The sequence below is a fragment of the Arvicanthis niloticus genome, chromosome 6 (assembly GCF_011762505.2).
Source record: "Arvicanthis niloticus isolate mArvNil1 chromosome 6, mArvNil1.pat.X, whole genome shotgun sequence".
Lineage (NCBI taxonomy): Eukaryota > Metazoa > Chordata > Mammalia > Rodentia > Muridae > Arvicanthis > Arvicanthis niloticus.
Window position 1 is genome coordinate 88,709,997 of NC_047663.1, and position 26,904 is coordinate 88,736,900.

The 26,904-nt window shown below is 47.4% G+C and overlaps 1 protein-coding gene across 1 annotated transcript in view; it reads left to right on the plus strand.

The window, feature by feature from the left end:
- Nsg2 (neuronal vesicle trafficking associated 2) overlaps nucleotides 1-25,953 on the plus strand; it is a 60,511-nt gene extending 34,558 nt beyond the window's left edge. Inside the window, exons 4-5 of the mRNA XM_034506597.2 lie at nucleotides 21,559-21,669; nucleotides 24,155-25,953. Of these exons, the coding sequence (XP_034362488.1) occupies nucleotides 21,559-21,669; nucleotides 24,155-24,346 (303 nt within the window). The 3' untranslated portion in view covers nucleotides 24,347-25,953. The remainder of the gene's footprint in view (nucleotides 1-21,558; nucleotides 21,670-24,154) is intronic.
- Nucleotides 25,954-26,904: the final 951 nt, after the last annotated feature.

Below are 26,904 nucleotides of genomic sequence, written 5' to 3' on the forward strand. Positions count from 1 at the left end.
CCTTCTCCAGTATTTTGATTTCTTATGTCATGTTGACTTTTCTATTGTTAGAATAGGAAGGAGTATTGCAAAATGCGGTCTTTTCTTTCCTAATAGCACTGGTCAGTGATTTCAGATCTGCTACCTCTAGCATTTTACCTCTTAAATTGTAATGGATTTCCCCAAAAAATGTCCTTTCTGAGTTATGGAGATGGTTGTATGTCTTTTCTTTTTAAAATTTCAACTTTTTTTTCTTTTTCTGCAATTTCATAAATGTGTACAATGTATTGTGACCATAATCACCCTGCTGCCCTCTCTTTTGTCCCCCCTCACTCCTGGTGACCCCCTTTGTGGGATAACTGCTAATTAAAGCCAAAATCTACCATTGACCAGAGAGCCTTCTGGGGCTCTGCACACAATGAGGGGACTCCCTTCCTTAGCAGAGCTTCTCCTTCTCTGACCTTGTCTGAGGAATTCTAAGCCCCACATACACCGATACCTGAGAAATGTCACACAGCCTCAATTAGATTACAGGATCAATTTCCTTTCTCCTGATAAAACTTGTTCAGCTAGCACCTGGGATTCCTGAAATGCTTCCCCAATCCTAATGAGACATTTCAGTGCCCCAAGTCCTTAAAGGCCTTTGTCCATCCTGGACATTCCTACATTTAGTCTCCAAAACCTTATAAGCCCAGAATCACCCTAAGTAAAGTTGTTCTGCCTCCTGATTGCTGATCCCTGTGTGAACCCCAACCCACCCTCACAAGAGCAGGGAGACCTACATCATTTATCCTTCCCAGCTATCCCCCTCTTATTTCACATCTCTCTCTCTGTCTCTCTCTGTCTCTCTCTGTCTCTCTGTCTCTCTCTGTCTCTGTCTCTCTGTCTCTGTCTCTGTCTCTCTCTCTCTGTCTCTCTCTCTCTCTCTCTCTCTCTCTCTCTCTCTGTGTGTGTGTGTGTGTGTGTGTGTACATGCATAACTGCAGCTGCTGTGTGATCACGATTGCAACAGCCATGCCATATCCGGGTGACAGCAACATTTTGCAGTACTCCCCCCTCCCCTCTTAGAGTATTTCCGTTCCCTCTTTGAAGTTCTCTGGGCCTGAAAGCTGATGGTAGAGATGCCCTACTTAGGGCTGAGTGTTCCACAGCCCTTTATGCTCAACACTTTGACCAGTTATGAGTCATTTTCAGCACTTTTATGCTCAACACTTTGACCAGTTATGAGTCATTTTCATTAACAGCTGCCCAATGCAAAAAGAAACATCTCTGGCCAAGACTGACAGCAGCACTGTCATATATGTATATATGTATATATGTATAAATAAACATTATGTATAAATATGAGTAAATATGTATGTATCCATACGTATAAATATGAGTATTTATAAGCTAGTTTGACAACACGTTGTTTAGCATGGACCCATGACCTCTCCAGCTGTAGACCTTGGCCAGGTTCACAGTACCAGCATGTTCCCTGGTACAGGCTTCACATGGACCCAGGAAGCGGTGGCCACTCACAGAACCGTCTGGCCACTGTGGCACCGGTGGGCATTCCTTGCCTGAAAGGTCAGTATTGCAGCATGCAGGGTCCACAGTTAGTCCAGAGTCTTCCATCACTAAAAATGTGAGGTTCTGGCTTTTTTTGATCCAGTAATAAATTTTAACAAATAAGATTATTTTACCACTGAATTTTCAGATAAAAAGCCATTTTTTTTTGCACATTTTGTAATACACATTCTCTTTTTTTGTATGCTACCAACTTCTATTTGTTGATGTATCATTTTAAAACTTTGCTTAAAGAATATTGTGTTTTATATTTATCAGGTTTGCTAGAGTGTTTATTCTGCCTCTGGGGGAGAAAAAAATTATGCTTTTTTCTTAATTCTCTGGAAAAACTGGGGGTAAGGACATAATGTTTATCTTTGTTTGAAAAAAATTTTTTTATACACAGAGATAACCCATAAAGTCATTTATATTAGTATTCTTTGGGTGGTATAATAGTTTTCAGTAAATATATGAAGAAATAAAGAAAGCAAACTCAGTTTATATCCAGCTGCCTCTCTCTAAAACTTTGAAAGATTGCATTTTGAAATATGTCCATTGTCTTTCCTTAATTGTAACTGCCTTGAGCGATTCTTCTCCGAGTGCCCCCATTCAGTCCCCACGTATTTACAGAGTGGCTGCCCTGTGCAGCATTGCCTTGAGGTACATGGTGTGGGTAATTCATGGCAGCACAAGCCCTCATTCCCAGGACTCTGCCATGCAGAGGAAGCTTTCATTTAGGTGAATGTTATTCTAAAGCAATGCCATTCATCATGGAATATTAGTAGAACTCTGGGCTCTGTGTTTACAGATTAATTCTTTAGGGATCCATTAGTCATCCCCAGATCTGGAGAAAACACCTAACTCTGAGCTGCACACACCGGCAGCAAACTGTCCTGCCTGCACATTTGTGTCTGCTTCCAGCTTCTGATGCAGGTCTGCAGAGTGAAGCCACACAGGCCTGTAGGCTGGGAAGGCTCAGACCTGCCTTGCTGGTGTGGCTCACTTCTCTTTGACTCCTGAGTTTTAGGTCTCCAGTTTTTGAGATGGAGTCCCTAATTTTTTTTTGGGGGGGGGATAAGTACACAAAGCCACAAAACATAACTGGCTTCAGAAATAATGTTTCCTTACTGATTTGATGTCTATCCAGATACCTGGTTCAGTCTTGGGCTGTGGGATATGCAGTTATGTCTGGATTGCTTTAAAGCCGTCAGCTGGTGCCCTTATTTTCCAGATATACTCAATCCATTCAGCATCCGTTTCCATCCAAGCTGCTATGGTTCAAGTGGAACCATGTCAGTGGACCTTGGACACTCAAGCTGTTTAGCTTTTCTCATGTCCCCAAGAAGCTTTTAGTTCAAATTACTGTGTCAGCCACCGTGTACTTTTGCCTGACCTCCGTGCCTTCAGGCTGTTCTCATCTGCCTGCTCTTGCCCATCTCCTGTGAGGCTGGCTCAGAAGTCCAGCACTCTCTTCACATCTGCCTGCTGACTATCAAGCCCACCTTTATCCCTACATCCTATGTGCCTAGCACCGAGCTGGTCCTGAACTAGGCACCCAGCCTGTGTCTGTGACTCAGTCTTATAGGATCACATGTAAATGAGATTTTGCCATTTCAATTCTCTAAGGATCCAAAGGAAATTGTTCTTTAAAACAAGTTTTAAAAAGGAGCCGGGAAGATCAATTCCATCTCTCAGTATCAAATACGACGAGAAACTATTAATTCCCTAAAAGACCCCAGGGTATGATGCTGTAATTGAGACTTGGAAACTCCTTTCATTATTTTTGTTCCACCAGAAAGGTTTGAACCATCTGAATATCATTTATTCGTATAGTCTCAGCTCTTCTAAAATCAGTTTCCCGATCCCCTGACTGGCCCATCCTATTTGAGCATTGTTATAAAGTTGAATCTGATGTTCTGACTCTTGACCACTTCAGGATAATTAGCATATGCATCATCTTTCCCTTTATGGTTTCTTTATGGCTAGTCTATAAAAATCCTCTCATAGCCTTTTGAGGTACATAATATATTTGGGGAGATTATATTGAGCCTGGAGTAATAGAGTAACAGAGCAGACTCTTCCACCTCTGTAACACTGAACCTCCTGACCAGCCTCCCCTCTTCCTCAGTTTACCCTAGCCTCTGGAAGCCACCACTCTCTCCTCAGTTTCTGCATGATGAACCTTTTGACCCCACTCAGGACTTAAATTGGTGACTTTCGTCTTTCTCTGATGACATTTCACTTAGCAGCCCACCCACGTTACTGCACGTGACAAGATTTCATGGTTTTGGTTCTTTTTTCATGGCTGGGTTGTATTTCATTGTCCATAAATACTTTATTTTCTTTCTTCATTTGTTAACAGACACTCAGACTGGTTCCACAACTCGGCTGATAGAAACAGTGCTGCAATCGGCGTGAAAGTGTGGTTTCTGTCTCTTCTGCACAATGATTTTACTGCTTTGGGGGATATGTTCAGTTTTTAGTGGTAGCTCCATATCGCTTGCCTTAGTGGCTACAATAATTTATATTCCCACCCTTGTTTTATACATTGTCCTTAACATTTATTATTATTTATTATTATTATTATTACTTTTGAGAACAGTCATTCTAACTATGGTTTTGATTTACCCTTTCCTGATGATTGGTGACAGTGATTATCACCCCCAACTGCCATTGCCCAGTTTATTTGAATGGGTATTTCTAACAGAGCCTGGAAGCCAAACTACTCAGCCATTCACTGTGCCTCATGAAACTCAGGCGCAGGTGCAAAGCTGTGAGCCCTTCCCCCTGTAGCCCCTTCCCTCTTTCTGAACAACACCAATGATTTTACAGTTAAACACCCATGCTCCAATGACTGCGTCAGTACCAGGAGAGAAAAGACCAGAGGTAGACTGAATAGAGATGGAGATGCTTGCCCAGTGCTTGCTGCCTTTTTCGTCCCTGTTGGATTTCATAACTATCTTGTGACAGCAACATTGCTGGAGTCGCTCTCTTTGGATAGAAAACAAAACAGAGGGGAAGGTAGCTTCTTTGAAGCTGGATGGGTCAAAGAGAAGCCATCTGTGCATTTTCTAAGCAATCAGTTTGTTTTTCTTTTCCACATGTTATGAACATTATCACAGATCCATTTCCTTCTTTGGCCAGCCTTCTAGAAAACACTGAGCCAGCTGATTGCCCATTCATCTCAAACATGAGAACTGTTATCTTCCATGCATCTCAGTTTCTCTTCCTTCCGTTGGCTTCTTTGAGATAACGGCATTAATCATGTACTGTTAAGAAGCCTTTGTCCATCAGTACTTGGGATCAGGAGGGTCAGAGACAGTGTACTTTGGATGTTTGCATATTCCCAATCAGAAGCCTTGGGGCTGGGAAGCAGATCCACACCCGTGTGCTTCGTGTGTACATGGTGTAGAGCCTGGGGGGGTCACTTTATACAGACTCTTGCTGGACTTGCCTTCATCTCCGCCATAACCCACCGTGTGAGGCCAGTGTGGAGTTGTTCGCTTAGGGATCACCTCAGTGTTCAGAATGATTTGGATTTTAGATCTTCTGATTAGTGATGTTCATCCTATAGAATTGTGCAGATACTATGGGGTACTTGGGTAAAGCATGGCATAAGGTAAAAGAACTCAGTGAGTGTTAGAAACTACCAACCCATAATGGAGTATGACAAGTTGAGAGAGGGGCTGGAGACATAACTCAGTAGTTAAGAGCACTGGCTGCTCTTCGGGAGGGTGCAGGTACAGTCCTCAGCACCTATGTGATGGCTCACAGCCATCTGTAACTTCAGTTCCTGGGGATCTGTCACCGTCTTCTGGTGCCCTTGGGCACTCCACCCATGTGGTGCACAGACATACCTGCAAGCAACACCCATACAAATAAAGTCTAGAGTTGAGAGAAACTGGTCACGTGACATTTCTTTACTTGACACAGACTTGCCGAGTGCCCAGTCATGGCCAAATACAAAAAGTACTGACATGATACCCAAGGCCCTGGCCCCCAGAAAGCAGTCTGAGCAATACCTGGCTGACACAGGCAAACGTCAGACTGGCTTTCTCAACCTGGAGTAGCAGAGTCTGCATGTCTTTGAGGACCTTGTGTCCATATCCAGGAAGATTCCCTGGCCCAAGCCTTACTTCCAACCCTTCAGTCAGTCCATGGTCTTTTAAGTACAGCTCTGAACAAGGACCAAGCCTTGGACACCTCACTCTAGGTCATGCTGCCTTCCTCATACAGGGCTTCGAAGTCCTGAAACCACAGCCCCATGGGAGCTTTGATTGGCACAGACATTCCCCTGGGTTTCAAGCCCTTACCTCAGTGACTCTATGGACTCCCAGGTTGGCTGTGTGTACAGCCTGGGGTCTGCCAGGCTATGTCTTCATTAATATGGAGTCAAAATGGCCCTTCATTATTTGCAGCCAGGGAGAATAAGTGAGGTGCATGAGTCTCATACTTGCCCATGAAGCCATGAGACAGTTAGCGAGGGTGTGACCCACCCACTATGCCTTCTCCATGAAACAAAGTCAGTTCCTGTAGCAGCAGGATGTCTAGTGGTCAGCTGCTGGTGACCGCTTGAGGGATGCACTGCAATAGTGGTGATGGTGGCAGCTACCAGCATCTGCAGGGTGTTATGCTCCACATGCCTGGAAGTTCCCCCACTGTACCTGGTAAGTGAATGTCATAACCAGCTGCTATTTTGCAGATAAGGAAATGGGAGCTCAGAGGAGTGTTGTCGTTGGTTTAAAGTCACAAACCACTACATGCTGGAACAGACGTTGAAACTGTATTGACCTGGTGCTAAGTCCTTCTCCTCCTCCTTTCTACAGCTTCCCTGTCAAATAATAGCATCCCAGCCTCTGGGTGGGCAGAACTGAATTACCACACTGCCTGTATCCTGAACGCTTGGTAGCTTTTCATTTTCTTATAATAATTTAAAACCACCACCCGAGAGCAGTTAATAATGGCCGTGGCCCTGCTGCTCAAGGCGTTTCTGCCTGCATGGTGGAACAGAGAGTAAGCTGTAACCACCAGCCGCAGGCATAGCCGGGCTGCACACTTCTCGGTGTGCTGACTTGGGTGTTGTCCAGAACGTCCCTGGTCAGAGCTGGGGTTTGCTTGTCTTGACAGTTTTCTGAAATCAGATTGAGAACATGAAGGAAATGCAAGCTTGGCAGTCAAAGGGAGCAGAGGCCAGGGACGCTCCACCGGCCTGGGTTGTGGGCTTCCAGGGGAATCCCTGGCTTCCTTTTACTAAGATGGGGATAATGAGGAGATGTTTCTGGAGGAGACAGCTCAAAGATTAAGAGCATAGGTTGCTCTTGCAAAGGACCCTAGTTTGGTTCTCAGCATCCTCATGGTGCCTCACACTGGTCTGTAATTCCAGTTCCAGGAGGTCTGACGCCCTCTTCTGGCCTCCACAGGCACTTGCATGCACATGGTGCACATACATACACTCAGATATACACGCACACACACAGGCACACGCACACGCACACACACCCCTTAGAGAAGACAGCCTCATCTGATGATTGTTGGTGTGGACTTAAAGCAGTGTGGAAAGCTCAGTGCTTGGCTTGTGTCAGATGTGCAGTACTCACCCTCCTTCTCCTCCCCATCAAAGCCCTTTGCTGTGGCACTCCATAGATCCATATCTATCTGAAGATGCTTTTTGGATGTGTGCTCCAGACCCCTTCAGTTTCCCACCCTGACGCACACCGTAATTAACCACAGGTGTCTGTAGTGCACTCTGGGGAGAGCAGCTGCTGTCCTCTATGGATGGGATGGACCCCACAGTCCCCAGGGTGCCTTCTATGTCCCAGTTGGTGCTTGTCACATATTCCTGTTGTCAGCTCCACACTTGTTCAGAGGTAACTGGATGGTGAGATGCAGGGAAGATGTTTAGAATCATTTCACTTTTATCTGTCCTTTGTTGTCATAGACAGACACCATCTTATGAATTAGGGCCTCTCAGCTTCTCTCTCCTGTAAAGGGGGTCTCCATCATGGCTCTTGATATCTCCTGACCTGGGTTAAATTATGGCTTTAACTTTTTAAATGGCATTTTCTTTAGTTAGCCAGAGATTTATCCCCTAACTATGCAAGGCCCTGGCCCCAAGTCCTTCTTCATAATCATTATGATGATAGCACATTAAATTGGGAAATGGATGATTGCTTTGCTTTGCTTTAGAATGTCCTGATTTACATGGTGTCTTTTTCCTTTCAAGGATGCCACAAATATTCATGAATCGTGGCCCTGTACCTCAGGACCATGTTTTCATACCACTCTCTGCCCATGGAGAATTTCTCTCTCGGTTCTGAAAAAGATTCCCGAAGTATTGCTTGTATGAAACTTGAGAGCCAAAGATGTTCATTTTTCCTTTACTTTCAAAAGACGATTTACTCAGCAGGCCCTGGGTAGTGGTCCTCTTTAGTGGGTTTGAGGAGAGACTCTACGGGAAACTGGTCAAACATCATGATAATATAGAAATTTGATTTGGGGGAAATTACAAGGCTTCCTTGGTAGAACAGACTCGGTTACATCTCTGGCCTGGAGAGATGAGTCTGTGACTAAGAGCATTCATTCACTGTTCTTGCAAAGGATTCAGGTTCAGTTCCTAGCACCCATGTTAAGCAGGTTACAATCAACTATTATACCAGTTCCAAAGTTCTTACTCTTCTGGCTTCAGTGAGCACCTGCACACAGTCCATGTTAAAAACAACAACAACAACAACAACAACAAGCCCACATGCAAAACTAAATAAATAAAAATGGTTTTCAAACAGCTCTATTGTGCTTAATGAATTAAAAAGGTCCCCTAAGCCTTGCCAATGGAATCTTGGTAAAGGAAGCATAGTCGAGAGGCAAAGCCAGGTTCCTGCTCAGGAACTGGACAGATTTACCCAGACCTTCCACGGGACTCTCACCCCAGACCTGGCTTGTAATTTTGGGCTGGCACTTCTAGCCAGGATAGTATTTTTACAGAAATCATTCTGTATTATTCCCTTAGATGCCATTTTCAAGCACATGCCAAAGCAGGGAGGTGATTCTTAAGACGGTCTCACCTCTCCCTGCTTGAGCAAGGGTTAGGGGGCAGTGAAACGCTTCTCTCATGGGTGGAAAAACAGACTGCACAGTGTGGCAAAGCATAGTCTCATTTTGTAAATGGTGGGGCAGGAGATGGGCAGCAAATGGGTTGCTTGCTCTTAAAGGCTACACTAGGTTCAAATCAACCCTGGCTGGGATCCATCGCTGTCTTCAGTCTTGTCCCAGCATTCACAAAAGCAGAACAAAATGGCTTCCTTTCTTCCGATGAAGCTAGACAGCCCAACAGAAACATGAGTAGCTCAGCCTATCTTGCTATGTGCACAAGTCTAAGGAATCCCAAAGCAAACAAGTCAATATCGAATGACAATAGTCTTCAAGGGTATGAAAAAAGAGTTAAGTCTCCCAGTCATGCCTGCCATGGCATAGGAAGAGGCATGAAGACAGTAAGTCCCAAGGCAGCCAGTCCTCCCATCTTTAGTGTCTGCCTCCTGCTCTATGCCAGGTGCAGTGTTCAGCATCCCACACAGAGACCGATATCCTCCCTGTATCAATGCATCCCAGTTCCCAGGTGAGAATTTGAGGCCATGAAATGGGATAAGAGCCAGAGAGTGAGCAGCTGGAATGCATGAGAGGTTCTGGTTCCCTGCCAGTCACTAGCCAGCTTTCTTGTCCCTCTCAGAGCAGACTGATAGAAATACACTCCATCTGAGGCCATAGGGAAACATACATGCTCATGCACACATGCATACATGGACAAACGCACATGCACACACACATGCACACATACATATGCATGCATGCACACACGGTGCACACATGCACACACACACATATGCATGCATGCATGTTCATCCAAGGGCATGTGGGCCTTAATGGGCAGTTTCTGTGTTATTTAAGGATGAAATTGATGATCACATTGACTGAAGAAGAGGACTTGGAATCATGTGATGGATGGGGTCTCAGAGAGGGCTTAAGGAGATGCTCAGTGGTTGTTCTCCCAGAGGATCCCAGTTAGGTTTCCAGTACCCTCTCTGTGTGGCTCAATACAGCCCAAAACCCCAGCTCCTCTTCTGGCTTCTGTGGGTACCACACCTGTGACGTATATGCACATAGACACACATGTATGCACATAAATTAAAATTTTCTAAAAAAAAAAAAAGAAATGAAGAGAGAGAGAGACAGAGAGAGAGAGAGAGAGAGAGAGAGAGAGAGAGAGAGAGAGAGCGAGCACATTGGTACCACATCCTGGTACTCTCCAGGTGCTCCCTACCATACCTGTATGGTAGATGAGAGTTCCTTCTGCTCACCCAGCAAGCATTGGCTCTCCCTAAGATCAGCTTCTCCTAGAGCTGAATTGCAGTATGGTGTTCAGGAGGAAAGCTGACTCTCCATATTTTTATTCTTGTGAAGTGAACTCTACGTCACTCCAGAGGAGATTCTCACATTATGATTCACAAGAGACTCATTTTGATTGCTGTAGCAGCATGCCTGAAGCTCAATACTTTATAAAGAAAAAGAGGTTTATTTAGCCTACAGTATTAGAGGCTGAGCATCCAAACCACATGGCATTGCAGTGACAGAGATCCCACCAACATGTCACATCACCATACGTGCCATCATGGTGGGAATGTGTGGGAAAGGGAGGTGTCATGTGTGAGACAGAAAATCAGACAGGAGGAAGGAGCTGGTCTTGCTCTTTTATGACAACCCACACTAAAAAGTAACCCAGGTCTCCTGGAAAGTATCTGAACCCCCTTCCAAGACAGTGCCTCCAGATGACTGACCTCCTGAAATTCCATTTCTTAAAGGTTCCCCAAATCCCAGCATCACCACTAGGGACCAAGCTGGCAACACATGAACTCAGACCATTGGCAGATGATAACAGTAACCCAAGGCACACTGATCAAAAAAGAAAAAACAAACAAAACTGGAATATGGGAGAAAGTCCATTTGCTCCCAGTTTCTAGTATCAGGTTTGTTAGACTTTCCTGCTGTGGGCATGCTTTCCCTTTGTTTTCATGGAGGACATCCCTCCCCAATGCACACACAACAAGGAGCTCCCCCATACCATTGTCAGGGGTGAGTCTCTGAGGTTTCCTTACTGTGGGTCCTGGCTGTGGTTATACCTTATGCTAAGCTATCATGGCTTCTTGCCCACTGAGGCCTGCTGCACCAGACTTGAGCTTTCCAAGATCAGGAACCCAAGAACAATGACTCCTGTCTAGTTGGGACCTGGAACATGGAATACTTGACTGTTGATGGACTGACATCCATTTGCTTCAGTCAGTCTCAACAAACGGGGCCAGAGCAGGGCATCTTCTGTATCCCAAATACTTCAAAGCAAACCGCACCTCTGGCCACTGATGGAGCACAGCCGTCTTCCTGCATTCAGCCACCTTGCCGGAGATGAGCCTGTATTCTCATCTCCATGGAGACACAATCTCTACAGCACAGACTCCTTGTGTGGTTTAGCCACGTTCATTCTTTTTAATCCCCTTTCTTGGCAGAAAAGTGATTTTTTAAAAAATCAGGTCAGCAAAATTGATTTGGAAAATCAGACTCTGTTCCAAATTCTAATGAAGAGAAATGCAGTGTTGTTAGGCAAGTCAGTGGAGGCTCCAGAGCCAGAAAGGCTAGCCCACATGTCCCTAGGTGAGAAGCCAGGCCTGCCCTCAGAGCAGTCGCCATTGGCAACAGGGCCCCCTGTGAACATAGACATTGGGTGTGGGGGTATCCTAGTGAGGATTATTGCTGTCTTGAAACACCCCAGCAGGAGGAAAGGGTTTATTTGGCTTAGGTTTACACATCACTGTTCATCATGGAAGGAAGTCAGAGCAGGAACTCAAATAGGGTAGGAACCTAGAGGCAGGAGCTGATGCAGAAGCCACGGAGGCATGCTGTTTACTGCCTTGCTCCCCATGGCTTGCTCGGCCTGCATTTTTATAGAACCCAGAACCACTTGCCCAGGGGTGGCATCACCCCCTATGGGCTGGGCTCTCCACATCAATCATTAATTTAAAAAAAAATGTTCTACAAACCTGCCTACAGCTCAATCTTTTGGAGATATTTTCTCAGTTGAGGCTCCCTCCTCTCTGGTGACTCTAGCTTGTGCCAAGTTGACATAAACCTTGCCAGGATGGGGGAGGGGAGGGAGAAGACACAGCATCTTCACTCCCTACTGGCCTTGCTACCTTTGTCTGTGACGGAAGGACTTTCTACTAAATCTTGGTCCTCATGTCTCCTTCCCTACATGTGCCACAGACAGACAGACAGACTGACAGACAGACACACATATACACACACCCTGGGGAAGGTGCTAGGAGTCAGTTTATATTTTAAAAAAGAACTCACGGAGTGAAGCTGAGAGCATCTTGGAGAGAGGGCTGCTTGCAAGCTTGGCTTCCGGGAACTTGTATTTTAAGAGTGCTCCCACCATTCCATTCCCAGAACTTACGATGGAGGGTTCTCTGTGCCTTAGTTTACACACAATTCAGTGTGAGTGGCACACTGCCTTCCGTATGGAGGTCTGGAACAAAGGGTGATGTGCAGCACAGGGTGACTTCATGACCAGCACTCAGCACAAGTCCCCAGGAACTGAGTCTCTAATGAGCTTCATGTGACATGTTAAAATGTCGGGACTGTGTGCTGGCTATGCAGTTAAGAGCACTTGCTGCTCTTGTAGAAGATTCAGGTTCAGCGGCCATAACCCCCGTGGCAGCTCACAACTGTCTGTATCTAGTTCTAGGAGACGCGACGCCCTCTTCTGGCCTCCTTGGGTATTGCATGCACATGGCACACTTACTTATATGCAAGTAAAATACCCATATGCATCAAATAAAAACAAAACATAATTCTGTAAGGATGGAGCACCTGTGTGGCCCCACCAGGAGAGCTTTGGGAGTCCACACCTGATTGGACTTGGCCATGGCTCCTTTCCTATCTGTGACTATGATTTTGGCCCTTAAGGGTGACAAGCCACAGCCAGGCTGTGAGTCCTCCAGTCCTGAGTCCTCCTAGCTGTGACTTTGGGGACCACTAACACAGGTCTCATTTCCTTGCCCTGCTCTGGTGTTTTCCTTCCCAGGGCCCTGGAAATGGTGAGCAGGGCTTTCCCAGAATTCGCGTGGCTCTCGTCATCATACATTGGTCAAACAGGGCTATTCTGTACTGTCAGCCACAGGGAAGAAGAGGGATTGACTTTCCCAAATAGCTGACTATGCTCCTTCACATAGAAATAACAAGACCATGACCCCAACCCTGACCAATGAGATAAGAAGAAAAGCAATAGGGGTCAGGAAAGCAGAAAGGGAGGTTAAAGGGCAGAGACCTTGTGTTGTGTTTCCACAGTACAGGGTCTTCTCCCTCCAACGTCCCTGTTCCCTTTCTTCTCGTTTCGTGGGTCAGAGTTAGGGTCATAGGTTTTGGTATTTCTGCATGAAGAAGGAGCATAGTCACCTATTTGGGAGGGTCAACCCCTCTTTCTCCCCGTGGCTGACAGTACAGAGTATTACTGTTTGAGCAATGTCTGGTGGCGAGATCCATACGGGCTCTGGGTACAGCTCCTCACAGACACTAAGATATCCTTGTCCTCTTCTCTTTAGAGGCAAAACAAAAATAAAAAAAAATAAACAAAAAAAAATGATTTTGGCTGTCACAGACTGACGGCAGCTCTGAGTACGCTGCTTTCAGGCTGCCAGGATCTGTGCAGTTCACACTGACTTCCAGGGTGGGGTGGGATGGAGGTCATCGGAACCCAGAGCTAGGAGATGCTGCATCTGACTCAGGTCCACAAGAGTGCAGACCGTGGAGAAATGAAGTGAGAGGAGGAGTTTGAGCGCGTCCACTGTCTCCAGAAGGGTCATTTAGGAAGAGCCTTCAGTGGCCAAAGGAAGACTTAATTAGGCAGGGGAGGCAGAAGAGGGCGGAGGGGGCAGGCTTCACATGAGAAAGTCACTTCTGTCTCATCGACATGAACCATCGGTGAGTCCTCTTGAGGACCCTCGTGCCTTGAGGAAGCTCAGAGAGAGGCTGGCCCTGCCCTTGAAGGGGCTGGGGCTCACAGAGCATACGTGAAGGTGACAATACTATATCCAAAACCCTGGTGCTAAAGAAGCAACTGAACCCCACATAGGCTTGGTGGGGCTGACCCCAGCAGCAGTAGGGAGGGGTCCCTGGAGCAGAACTAGTGCCTTCACACATTACTCTTCCCTTCCCCAATGCTGGTGAGATTAACATAACAACTCAGATCCATTTTACAGGTGATGTCATGGGTTCTCAGGTGGCCTAGAATTAGCATATGAGGTTGATCTCTATGCCCCCTCCCCCAGAAACCCTGAGGGAACCACCGTGTGTCAAAGGGGATAAGAGAAAAGAGACCCCCAGGATCTTTGCTTTGGGTAGGATGCTGAAGAACAAGTAGTCTGTCACCTACAACAAGTCATTCTGTCTGTGTCCCGCACAAGTCTGTAAAATGGGCGCAGAGCTGGTGCATGCACTGAAGTCATTCCCGAGAGACCCTGGACCTCTATCTGATCCAGGCCTATCAAAGGGTTGGTATGCATCGCCATGCTCAGTCACTATGCAGATGCCTCCAGTGCCACCCCCACCTGAGAAGGAAGCTGAGGTCCCCAAGGCAGGGGTGGGGGAGGGAGACACCCAGGTGCATACAACTCTGAGGCCTCCATCAGACAACCCAGAGTCAAAGGCTCCTGTGTGTTCTGCTCTGCTTGGTACAAGGGAGAGAGCTGAGAAAGGCAGACTGCCATTCCAGTGGGTTTGCAGAGGCTCTTACTCTGGTCCTGTCCGCTGGAGCCTGAATCCTAAGACTAATCCCAGGATAAGATGCCAGAAGCCATGATTCCATCTCTTGGGGTGGCGGTTGCCACTTCTATCATGCCTGTTGGGTGGCTCTGGTTTTACATCTTCACAAAATTTAATTTCCCCAGCGTGAAAGCTTCTCTTGCCACGAGGTTTGCAGGGTTTATTCTCTTCATAAAGAAGGGCCATTTGTTGGGCACTAAGGCACAGAGGCTGCAGGACCTGAATGCTAACAAGGCTCCTGCTTCACCAGCGTTGGTCAGTAACCTGGGCTAGGCAGGCAGTAGACCGCTTGCGTTCTTCTCCTGACTCTTAAGGTCTGCGGTGATGTGCACTCCCAGAATAAATGGGCAATTTGCCTCATGGTATTGTGCCACTTTATTGCCCTCCTGCAGGCAAGTATCACTGCAGACGCAAAGAATCAGCAGGGCCTTCAGGGAAGGGCTGCAGACATGTTCTGGGGTATCGATCACACTTTGTTCTTTCCATTTCCAAGAACTGGGCTCCACTCAGCCTGTTTCCAGCTCCGTAAATGAGTGTGGTGACTGAGCCTATAGGGCCAGCATGAGGCTTAAAAGAGAGAATGCATGAATGTCACTTGTCACAGTACTCTGTGCACCACTGGACAGTCAGTGAGAGCTAACAGCTGTGCCTGTGTCAGGGGGGTTAGAGGTGTCACCCGATCAAGTCTTCACATCCATCTTAAGGGAGGGACTTGGGTCCTCATTTAATAGATGAAAAACACGGGCTTGGAGCGGTGACGTTTCTTACCCAAGGTTGCTTAGCTCCTTAGAGGCAGAAACGGGGTGATATGCAGTCACAACTACTGCAGAGAATTCTAAACCTGCTCCAGAGTGAGGGCCCCACTCTGTCGACCAGCAGAAAGAAGGTTTCTATTGAGCAGTTCTGTGCGGCTTATAGCTCTCACCGTGTCAGACAGCAGACTTCAGATGACCCTGTCCATTGGCCTGCCAATGGCTCCTCCTTCCCTTCCTGTACCCCTGGAGGCCAGGAACAGTGACAAGGGGCCTGAAGCTAGCGTGAAAGCAAATGCCTGTGATCTGGGCATGCAGAGGCTGAGGCAGGAGGATGAGTTTGAATCCAGTCTGGACTACATTGTAAGTTTCTGGTCAGGAGTCTATTAACAGTCAGATGGTAGAAGGAGGAGATGTGAGACCACATGGCAGCCAGGGCTTTGTGACCAAAGCAAGGACAAGTGTTCAGGGGTGGCGTGCATGTGGGGGCTCCTCCCCACAGGTACCACTCCAGAGCCAGAAGCTGGGGCTGTAGAGAGCAGCAAAGAATGAGGTGTCTCATCTCTGTCTCTGACTCTATCTCTCTGTCTCTGTCTCGCTCCCTTTTCCCCTCTCCCCACACACAGGCAAGGGGTAATACGTGATATGTCAGGCTTCAAATCTTAAGAGCTTGTGGGGTGAGGGGTAGATCGGATGATTTGGAACACTGGACATGGTGATAAACAGTGGTCCTCCTGAGTCTACAACTTCTCAAGTACTTGGTGGCTGATGTGTAGAAACAGCTTCTGTAGCTCACGTGCTGGGTGCTATTGGAGGATACCATGTTAGTCCCCCAGAGCTGCCATGACGAATGACCATAAACTCTGTGGCTTAATGCAGCAGAACTTCTCACTTCCTCAGTTACAGAAGCCAGAATTTCAAAACAAAGATGCGGGTAGACCCTGCCATAGCCAGGGATAGACCCTGCCATAGCCAGGGACACTGCTGTGATGGATTACCATGATCAGAGCAGCTTAGAGAGGGAAAGGTTTATTTGGCTCACACCTCCACATTCACAGAAGGAAATCAGGGCAGGACCTCAAACAGGACAGAAACCTGGAGGCAGGAGCTGATGCAGAAGCCATGGATGGATGCTGCTCATTGGCTTGCTCCCCATGGTTTGCTCATCTGCTTTCTTATAGAACCCAGGACCACTAACCCAGGGATGGCCCCACCCACAATAGACTGGGCCCTCCCCCATCAATCACTAATTAAGAAAATATCCTACAGGCTCACCTACAGCCCTATCTTATATGGAGGCATTTTCTCAAGTGAGGTTCCCAGTGACTCTAGCCTGTGTCCGGTTGACATAGGCACCTACACGATCTTCTCCCCTTGAATCTTCTAGCTCTTGTGACTCCCTCCATCTTCACCCTCCCTTTCCTCCCCCCACCCCCCGTGTGTCTGCCTTCATCTCTGTCTGTAATAAAGCCATGGCTCCTGGACTTTAATACCCACCCAGGTAATGTACAATGATCTCACCTCAAGACCTTTGACCTAATTACACCTGCTGTGCCCATCTCTCTAAATGATGTACCATCTGTGGCAGACTCAGATGTGGCCATGCATTTCAAGGGCCACCCTCCTCCTGCTCCAGGGATGCACACACACTATCTGACTGCCTCCCCTCTTATGGAGGAGGAAGGTTTTCATGGGGATCAATGCCCACAGGGAAGGACCCTCCCCTACACACTTAGCATTGGACGCCCTGTGTGGAGAACTGCCTCTAACCTGGGCTTCAAGCCAGCATGGAGCAGATGAGCATGTTCATACTTTCTGAGGAGCAGAGAGGACAGCCCGTACCCCAGACCTCCTAGCACATCACATATAGCTCATCTCCTGAGAGCATAGTGCTTAATGTCCTGTGCGTCCTTGGGAAAAGCACATTACCTCTCTGTGCCTTAGATGAAGATCCAGTAGAATCTACCTCACAGGCAATTAATCAAACAATCAGACAAACAAGACCCGGACACCTTGTCTGTGCAGAGAAAATGAAAGTGAAAGTCACACTAGCTCCCAGGGGGAGCAGCAGATGGACCAGGTTGATACCTTTTCTCTCAAAGTAAATAGCCAGGATTGGCTATGAGACTATAGGTCTTCAACCCCATCAGAAATCCAGAATGACTGAGTTAACTGAAGTTATGGGAAGCACCAAACATAACTTCTAAAACTTAGCCAATTTATAGAGACCGCTGAACACGTGAAAAGCCCCTATACTACCGAACGTTGGAGCATCAAATCTTCAGCCTTCTGGCCCAGGATCATCTGACAGACCTTAGTGATGCAGGATTATTAAGGGCTGATTACTCTGTCTAGGCAGATATAATCAGTCGACTATTCTGCATGTGTGTCCTTTTCTGGACAGTAAGTCATAGTGAGCTATTCCTGGAGAGCAGGTGTGGACAGGGAGGAGCTAAATGTTGCCTGAGAACCTGAGGGGAGTTGGGACAAGAGTCCTTCCTTGATATGTGGCATCTAGAATGGACAGAGAAGTTAATGACTTTGGAGGTAGAACTTGGAGACCAGAGAAAGGAAGGCTGAGGCTGTGGGAGGGTCTTGTCTGCTCCACTGAGCTTGCATAATGCAGTAAGGACGGACACCTTTCCGCTAGGAATCTTTCAGGAGGCTGGGTGTTCAGGGCAGGGCAGTGCTGGCTCTGGCCAGCAGGGGAGTGGGTAGGAGATCTGCCGAAAGCACCAGGGTGGAGCTCGCTCTGTGTGTGTGTGTGTGTGTGTGTGTGTGTGTGTGTGTGTGTGTCCTCCATTCGACCTGCCCCCACACCCTGCTCTGTGACAGGTTGAGAGGTAGCCCATCAGATACCTAACTGTTCACCGTATGTTCCTAATGGCCTGCTGGCCTTGTGGCATTTGGCTAAGAGCAGACCTGGAAATCTGTTTGTGATGAGGAAGTCCAGAGTGAGGAAACGCTGGGGAGATGGAGGCAGGTGTTGGCAGGTGCCGAAGATCATATCACAGGACGCCTCGCATCTAGTGTGAAAAGCAAGCAATTCATTGCTGGTCCCAGATTGTTAAATTCTGGGGGTGAAGCCAAGGGCATTAGCATATCTCCAGGAACAGGGTGCTGTAATTGAGTCAATAAATCCTGACGTGGAACCCAGGGTCTGTGTTCAGAGCATGTTGGTGGGTGGAGAAACAGAAGGTTCTTCCCTGCAGATCACAGCTTACCCTTCCGTTAGGGGACTTAGCTACAGACTTCAAGTTCTAGAGGCCTCTGACTTCTACTGATTTTCCAGAAGGAGAGAGGCTGGCTCAGGGCAGTGAGCTATCTACCTGCCTGAAAATCTCCATAGAAGCCAAGTGAGAAATTCCAAACCTCTAAAGCCCATGCCCCAGCTCTGGGGCCGAGGTGGACGTGGTCTCCTCAGCTCAGTTCATTCCACTGCACTGCCCAGGCTGGTTCAACGTTTGAGATAGTCCCTAATTATCAGCCTTCCCACTGGCTGGCCTCCCTGCCTCCAGCCTTGCCTCCAGCCCTGCCCCCTGTACATCCCGCCTCCAGAGACATCTTTCCAAAGCCTAATCTTGATCCCACTTGACAACTTTAAACCCTTCAAGAGTTCCCTGTCACCCGGAGCGAAGGTTCCATGTCCAATATGTCCACCCCTCCCTGCCCTTTGCTCCAGGCTTCTTCCTCCTTTGCCTTCTCTGAGCCAAACCCACCATGCTTCTAGGGCAGCCCAGTCTTTCTCTAGCTGCCCTCTGGCGGAAGCACCATCCTCTGCTCAGAGCCTCCTGGCCTCCCAGCTGGAGCTCTCTGCAGAGTTACTCACACTGATACATGCCAGTCCCAGGTTACTCCCAGAGCCCTCTATGCTGATAGCCTTGGTCACAGAGTCATCCCTACTAAAATTTAGGAGAGGGATGAAGGCTTTCAGATGTCATGACCTCCTTTTACCCTGATACAGCTAACCTGTTAACAGTACATATGGGCAGGCTACTCCTCAGCCTCCACTCAGCACTCATAAAACCAGGCCTGGCCCAGGTCTTCACAGAGAGCACTTCTCCCTGCCTATGTTGGGGAGACATCCCGAGGTCTGGACTCTACCCCCAGAGATTCTGATGTCCTATTACCTATAAGGAGTCAGAAGGGCAGAATTGTTGAAAATGCTATCCACATAATGATAACATATCTAGCCAGCTTGAGATCCAAATCACAACGGCTTATATGAGTCGGTCTTTTCATGGGTGTACTTTGTAGTCCACTATAAGATTGAAAACGATACCTATGTCCTGGGTTCACTTGGCCATTGTCCATTAAACTGGAATCCAGAGGAGGGGGTGCCAGCATCCAAAGGTCCGTCTGAGAGTAGCCTTGAAACCGTGCCTAAAGGAGACTTCCATCCTCTGCCCCTCCCCCCTCTTCTTTTCCCAGTGACATTTTCTGAAGGCTTCTCTGTCACACAGTCAGCCTTGATGACCTAGGTAAATCATGCCCTGCTTCTCCCAGAAAGGGTTAGGAATGGGAGATCCCTGGTACGTCTGGGGAACCTGCCCCCTGGATGAGCAGGCAGGGCAATCTTCTCTAATCTGCCAGTAGTCCCAGGGGTGAAAGTATACCCACCCTAAATGGATGTTGCCTGGTCTGTGCCTGTATTTAGACATCTCACCCTGCTGCTAGGTGTGTCAAAAGGCTGGGGTTCTGCTCAGTCAGAAGCTGGGGTCACATATGGTCCCTGGGATGGGAGAATTTCCCAGAAGTCACTGGAGCTGCCTGGGAACGCTGGTAAAGGGAAGGTGTAGCTGTGGGCCTTTGCCCCTCCTTTGCATGCATGAGGTCTACAGCCATGTGAGGCCATGACTGTTTGCCTCCTGGTATAGTGGGCTGCCCACTTTGGGAGGGAGGCTAGCAGCATTTTAAAGCTGTCTGATAGAGTCACCCACGTACAGGAACTGCTCCCACCCCAGAGGCAACGTGTTCCTTCAGCTCTGACATTTAAAACTTGAGGTAAAAATGTACACACTGTAAAATTAGTCACTTTAAAATGAACCATTCAGTGGCATTTACAATATTTACAGCGCTATGTGGCCATCATCTTTGTCTAATTTCAAAACATTTTCATCACCCAGAGGGAACCCGGTATTCATTATCAGTCATTCTCTATTGTCCCCGACCCTGAGTGCCTGGCAACTGCCCATATGTTTTCTATCTCTGCCGTTTAATGTACTCTGGATATTTCATAGTGACCTTTTAGATCTGACTTCTTTAGTTCGCTGTAATGATTTTGAGTCTCTCTACATCTTTCACACATATTTCATCCCTCTTATGACTGATACTATGTGGATACACACAGTCTAACAAGATCAGTGGGTGATTGCATGCACGACCCCCTGGTGAAGACCAGACTCTTCAGATGTGCAGTTGTATTTGCATATGACCTTTGTACATCTTCCTGTGTGTGTTATAACACACTCCTCAGAGTTCTTATAATACCTAGTACAATATAAATCCATGTAAGTAACTGCTATATTGTCTTATATGGGGAACATGACAAGACTGCAATGTGTTCAACTTAAAAAGTTTTATTTTTCCATATTTGGGGTAGGGGACGCATGTAATGTGGCTATCAGGTGTCCAAACATAGACAATGCCAGCAATTGATGCCTGACATTAGACTACGGTGGTGGGGACAGAGGTGTGGTGTTGAAGAAAGGCAGGAAGCCCTGGGCCTTAGTTAGGGTTTTACTGCTGTGAAGAGACACCATGCCCACAGCATCTCTTATAAAGGAAAACTTTTAACTGGGACTGGCTTACAGTTTCAGAGGTTCAGTCTGTTGTCATCATGGTGGGAAGCACGGCAACATTCAGGCAGCCATGGTGCTGGAGGAGCCAAGAGTTCTATATCTTGATTCGAAGGCGAACAGGGGAGGTTCTGTCTCCTGCAGGAAACTAGGAAGAGACTCCCTTCTGCTCTGGGCGGAGCTTGAGCAAAGGACTTCAAACCCACCCCCACAGAGACACACTTCCAACAAGGCCACACCTCCTAATAGTGCCACTTCCTGTGGGCCAACCATATTCAAACCACCACACCCTGGACGCAATGACTTTCTCCTCTCCTCCATCCCCCACATTGACAGGAAGAGTGAGGGAGGGGAAATGACGAGTAGGGCTAAGAGAGAACTTTCTAGATTTTCCTGCAGGAGGGAGAAGCTGAGGCTCATGGATGCAAGCTTTCTAAGGATCATATTAAATTTTAGTGATAAAGCCAAGATAAAGGGAATTCCCTGGGCCCTTGGCTCCCCTCCTTTCCAACATATGAGCCGGCCGGTTGACTTCCGGTGCTGAGGGCTGCCTGTATGGCTTGAAGTACACGAGCTGCGACCGATCGACTGTGACTCTCAGTTCTGTCTTCTTCCAGGTCACCATTCTTGTCAGCTTGGCTCTTGCCTTCCTCGCCTGCATTGTGTTCCTGGTGGTTTACAAAGCCTTCACCTACGACCACAGCTGTCCTGAAGGCTTTGTCTACAAGGTAAGGGGCTTGAGGCAGGCGGATAGCCCTAGGTGACTGTCAATAACTGGAAGGATTATTGATGCCCTCTCTTCCCTGCTTGGCTATATTTGGGTCTGTCGATTTCCCCATGGACTGTCTGAAACACAGCTTAGGTCAGGAAGAGAGTTATCACATCTTCCTGAAGGCCCAGTCTCAGGCAGGCACCAGAGTTACATGGCAAGATCAGGACGGAAGTGGGCCAGCCCCACATTGCGCATGAGCAGTGAAAGACTAGTCTCAGGCAGGCACTAGAGTTGCTATCGCTAGATCAAGAAGTAAAGCAGCTCCAAACTGCGCATGAGCAGTGACAGAAGCTCGCTGATACTTAATGTTGACTTGCTAATCTTCGGAAAGCCCCCTGGCTGGCTGGCCAAGACCTTACATCAGGGTGTCCCTAAACAGACAAGAGGACAGAGAACAGAGCTTCTGAGGTTTTCTTCCAGCCTATGTCCAGACCCTGACCCTCTGGGTCCCTTTCTTCCTGACCGTTGCTTTAGTTACCCTCCTTCCGTCAAAGATTTGGGTGACCTGGGGGACGTTTTATTTCTTTGGAGAATTATGTATGCCCAAACAGTCAAATAATTAAGAACAAAATAATAATAATAACAGTAATAATAATAATAATTCTGTTGGGTAATGGACTCTCAATACATGTTAGTTGCAATAAAATTAGCTGTTTTAAATCCAAAACAGGTGATGATATTAATTTTTATAGTCACCATTTCCTGAGTATCTATTTTCTGTCAGGCTATTTACTAGAGACTTCCATAAATGTTATCTCTACTAAACCACACAGCTACTTTGAAACTTTTTTATTTTTTTTGCCCCCATTTTCCATAAGAAGTAACAGAAATTCAAGTATTTAGTTAAGAGAATTTCCCAAGACGTCACAGCTAGGATGATGTTCCGAAGTGGGGATCAAATGGGGAATGTTCTGACTTAGCGTGTGTGTCGGGTGGTGCTGGCACACGCTCCATGGAGCAACGCTCTTAATGGGTAAATTTCCTCAACTTTTCTGAAAGAATGGAGACAGCTGAACAGTCCATGCTTTATCCACCCAAGGGGATTCTGTAGAAGCCTGACAGCAAAAAGACTGTGTGCTGCAAGGGACAGGCTTCCTCGATATTGGCAAGGAGAGGAGGACAGTTCTACCTGTGCATGAGGAGAAAGGGCTTTGCTTAATTTTTCCAGGAGGAAATTCTGAAAAGATAAAAATTTAAAACACCAAATATGGATACTCAGAGGGGTGGAAGGAGCCAGGGATGGGGACAGCATCCATACGGAATTAGCTCGTTATATATAGTTTTCTTAAAATATGTAAAGTTCTACCTTGTTTGATAAATAAAAAGACAAGGTTAACCCTGGAAACAAGGTAAACGGAGAACCGAGACCTGTATCAACTGGAGAAACTCAAGAGTGCAGCCTGTGAACTGGAGAGCCTCCAGGGAACATAAGGATGCTCCCCTGACCCACTGTGGGGCTGTGACACGAGCAAGCCACTGTAGGCTGAAACCACTGTAAGTTCAAAGTGCCTTTTCATGCATCCAACCTATGGGATGTCAGAGCTAAGCTTAACCCAGCTTCACTCAGGACTTTCTACGGGCCTACAGTTGGCCAAAACCACCTGGAACAAAGCCTGTTTTGTGTAACATTACATGTTTTAACGAGGTAGGCCATGGTGGTATGTGCCTTTCATCCCAGCACTCAAGAGGCAGAGGCAGGCGGATCTCTGTGAGTTTGAGACCTGCCTGATCTACAGAATGAGTTCCAGGACAGCCAGGTGACAGAAAAAACATGTCTCAAAAAACAAACAAACAAACACAAAAATCTTTATGCACTTTATTGAATGCTGTGCTGAATTGAGAAACGGGGCTGTAGGGGGCACACATTTGTATATCAGACAGTTAAAAACACCCAAGCCAAACCTTTATAAACAGAGGACATTTATAGCTTAAGGACTTAGGGGCAGCAACATTCATTCAATACACCATTCACTCCGAGTGCTAAAATTGCCAATATTTTATGACTATCCTATATATAATACTAGGATAATGCAGATACATAATGCAAATTCATATTAATGTTAGGAACCAGTAACTTTCCTAAGAGAAAACAAATACATATATAAAACAAAGGACATGAAATTGTCATTATTTGTGGACAATGGCCCAGCCAGCCACTTGAGGACCTGATGTCATGCTATCAGGAGCAATGTCATATGGTCATCAAGCAGATGTATCTGGTCTTACCTCAGTACCATCAGTAGGTGTATTTCCTCTCCTCTGAAGACAGTGACAGTATAATCTTGGGGACGGTCTACTGTGGCCTGGTGCAGGGGTAGAGTCCCCTGTGGTATGTCTGAGTGTCTGATGGAACCGAAGCTCCTGCACAGGGCATCAGTGTCCCCGTGGGTGCCAGCAGCCCACCCAGCTACTCCTGACTCTTTTATCTTTTTCTTCCCCAGCACAAGCGCTGTATCCCGGCCTCGCTGGATGCTTACTACTCATCCCAGGACCCCAGCTCCAGGAGCCGCTTCTACACAGTCATCAGCCACTACAGTGTGGCCAAGCAGAGCACTGCCCGGGCCATCGGGCCGTGGCTGTCAGCAGCTGCTGTCATCCACGAACCCAAGCCACCCAAGACGCAGGGCCATTAGAGGCCTGCCCTAGCTGGGATGGGGGGTGGTGGAGAGGGGAATCCCCCCATTAGTTAAGCAAGGCTGGCGCTACAAGACAACACTGTACTGCTGGGGTACGGGGTGGGGGCGGGGCAGGATGGGGTCTGGGGAGAACTCCCCGAAAATATTGTGCACTGGAGTTGTCTGAATCGATCTTTCCTTTTGTCCTTCCGTATTGTTGCTTCGTACCCAAGTCAGGCTAGTGTACAAAGGCATGTTTCGTGTTGATTGTTCCCATGTAAGATAATTTCAAAGCCGCCGCTTATTCTTTGTTAGGATAATTTAGAGACAGAAAAGGGAGCCAGAGAAAATGAATTAAAATGCATGAAACGGGCTCCACGAGGAAGACACAGAAGGGCAGTAAAGAGCAGAGCCTCTCTGGGGCTTCTTAGGTAAGACACCACGGCTTCTGTGTGGGCGTCTGAGTGTCTGCGTGGTGAAGGGTGGGCTGTTCGGTTTGCCTGTGGTCTGCAGGAGAGGAGCACGGCAAGACAGGGAAGGCTGAATTGGAGAGAAAGGTGGTGTTGGCATTTCTAAACTAAGAATTCGCCGAGTACCACTCAATGGTGAGCTTGCAGGATTTGCACAAACTCAAGGGGGAGGCATCCACGCTCAGCCCTGGGCAGCCCATGGGGACCTAGGCTCCGAATGCTCACGGGGCGCCTGTTGTGCCTCAGCAAACACAGGCGTGGGTAGATGCTGTCTTTCTTTTATTTTTCTAGGTGTATCCCTAGATGCTGCCCGTGTTCTCAAGATGGCGGGTGGAAAGGGAGAGAAAGGAAACGAGGTGACAAGTAGAAGACGGGTCAGGTGGGCCACCCTGGGCTCAGATAAAAGCATAGGCACCCGGGGTTCACACGGTTTTTACTCTTTCCCAAAGTGCTAACGACAGCAGGAATAACAATTGAATTCTAGCCAGGAAATGTGACAGCCAGGAAGAAACTTGAAGATTGGGCTAGCAGTGGTCATTTCTAAAAGAAGCTGGAGAAGGTGACTCTTTGCTCACTGTGTTGTGTTGACTGAGGTCGTATGTCCAAACTCTCCAGCTAGGTTCTAGAAGCACCTGACAGGGAGGCATGGCCAGCATCTTTAGGCTTCCCCCCAGCACTCTAGCAGGGGCCTCTTGCTTCTCACGAGCAGTCTAAGAAATCCCTTTTCTGTGGAGGTGCTGGCTCTAGGCCCATGAGGATGAGAACTGGGCAGGAGAATTGCCCATTTGATGTGTTGCTGTTTCCCAGTGCTTCTCCAACAGGCAGTGTAAGGGTATTTTTTGTGGCTTGCTATATTGCTGAAATCATTGTACACAGCAGCTGGGTAATAGGAGTAGTGTAGCTCAAACCATCCTGCCAGATCCTCTCATCTGATTTCTCCTCCCCGCCCCCATTCTCCCATCACCTAGAGTCACCTGTAAATTCATTTGTCATCTGAAACGGATCAACAAATCGTCCCTAGCAAAACCACAGAGCGCTTTATAATTTTGTGGTGTATTTTTGTCAGTAGGTAGCAGAGGCTGAAGTATTTTTTGGTGTAATTCTTGAAATTTTCTGACAGGAGAAAAAAAATAAACATAGATGTGTCTGATGAGAGTCCTGACTGTCTGTCCATCTGTCCTTTACAGCTTGATCTTCTGCTCAGTGAACCTCATGAGGGTGCTGGGGGTACAGGAGGCGGGATTGGTAAGGCCAGGAGCAGGGTGCCCTGTTAAGTGGAGGGAGAAGCTGGGGCATGGTGGGATGGGGCTCTCTATCTGATACACTGCTAAAGTCCTGGCATGACGCCGAGCCCTGGGCAAGATCCTGAAGGCCTAACAAGATCTTAAGGGCTATTCATAATCCAGAAGATATCACATGACACCAGAGACTCACATGGTAGGACCAGAGATCCGTGTTTCTAAGAAGATAATAGGATGCTGAAAGCTGTTATGATCGACTCAGAAAGCCTGACATAATGCCAAGGGCATTCCATGATGCCAAGCACCTGATGTGATGCTGAGATCCTGGTGGTACAGAAGGTCTGACAGACAGGATGCTAACTAAGGTCCTTACATAATGCTGACCTTGCGTCATGGTCCTGACACCATAGCAAGGGACTGACATGCCGGTTACCATGGTGACACTATATTTACTACCTGATCACATACTGCAGTTCTCAGATGACACTGAGCATCTGCGTGTGATCTTCAGTTTCTGAAGTGCTGCTGCAGGCCTACCTCGATGCTGAGTGGCCTGTGGTTGAGGTCACAGCGCTGTTCTGAAGTCCTGATAGGATACTGAAATAAGATCCTGGCATGACGCTGAGCTCTAGACATGACAACAAGGGCCCATCCGGATGTCATACTGAGGTGCACATATGGTGTTTTATTCTATCTATTCTATACTAAGGGCACAAAATGATTCTCAGGGTCTGTGTGGTACTAATACTGCAACATGATTCTGAAGCCTTGTCCTTATGTTGAGTCCCTGATATGATGGTGGGTCCTAGCATGAGCTGAGGTATTTGTTTGAAACTGGAAGCTTGATATTATATGAGGTCCTGGC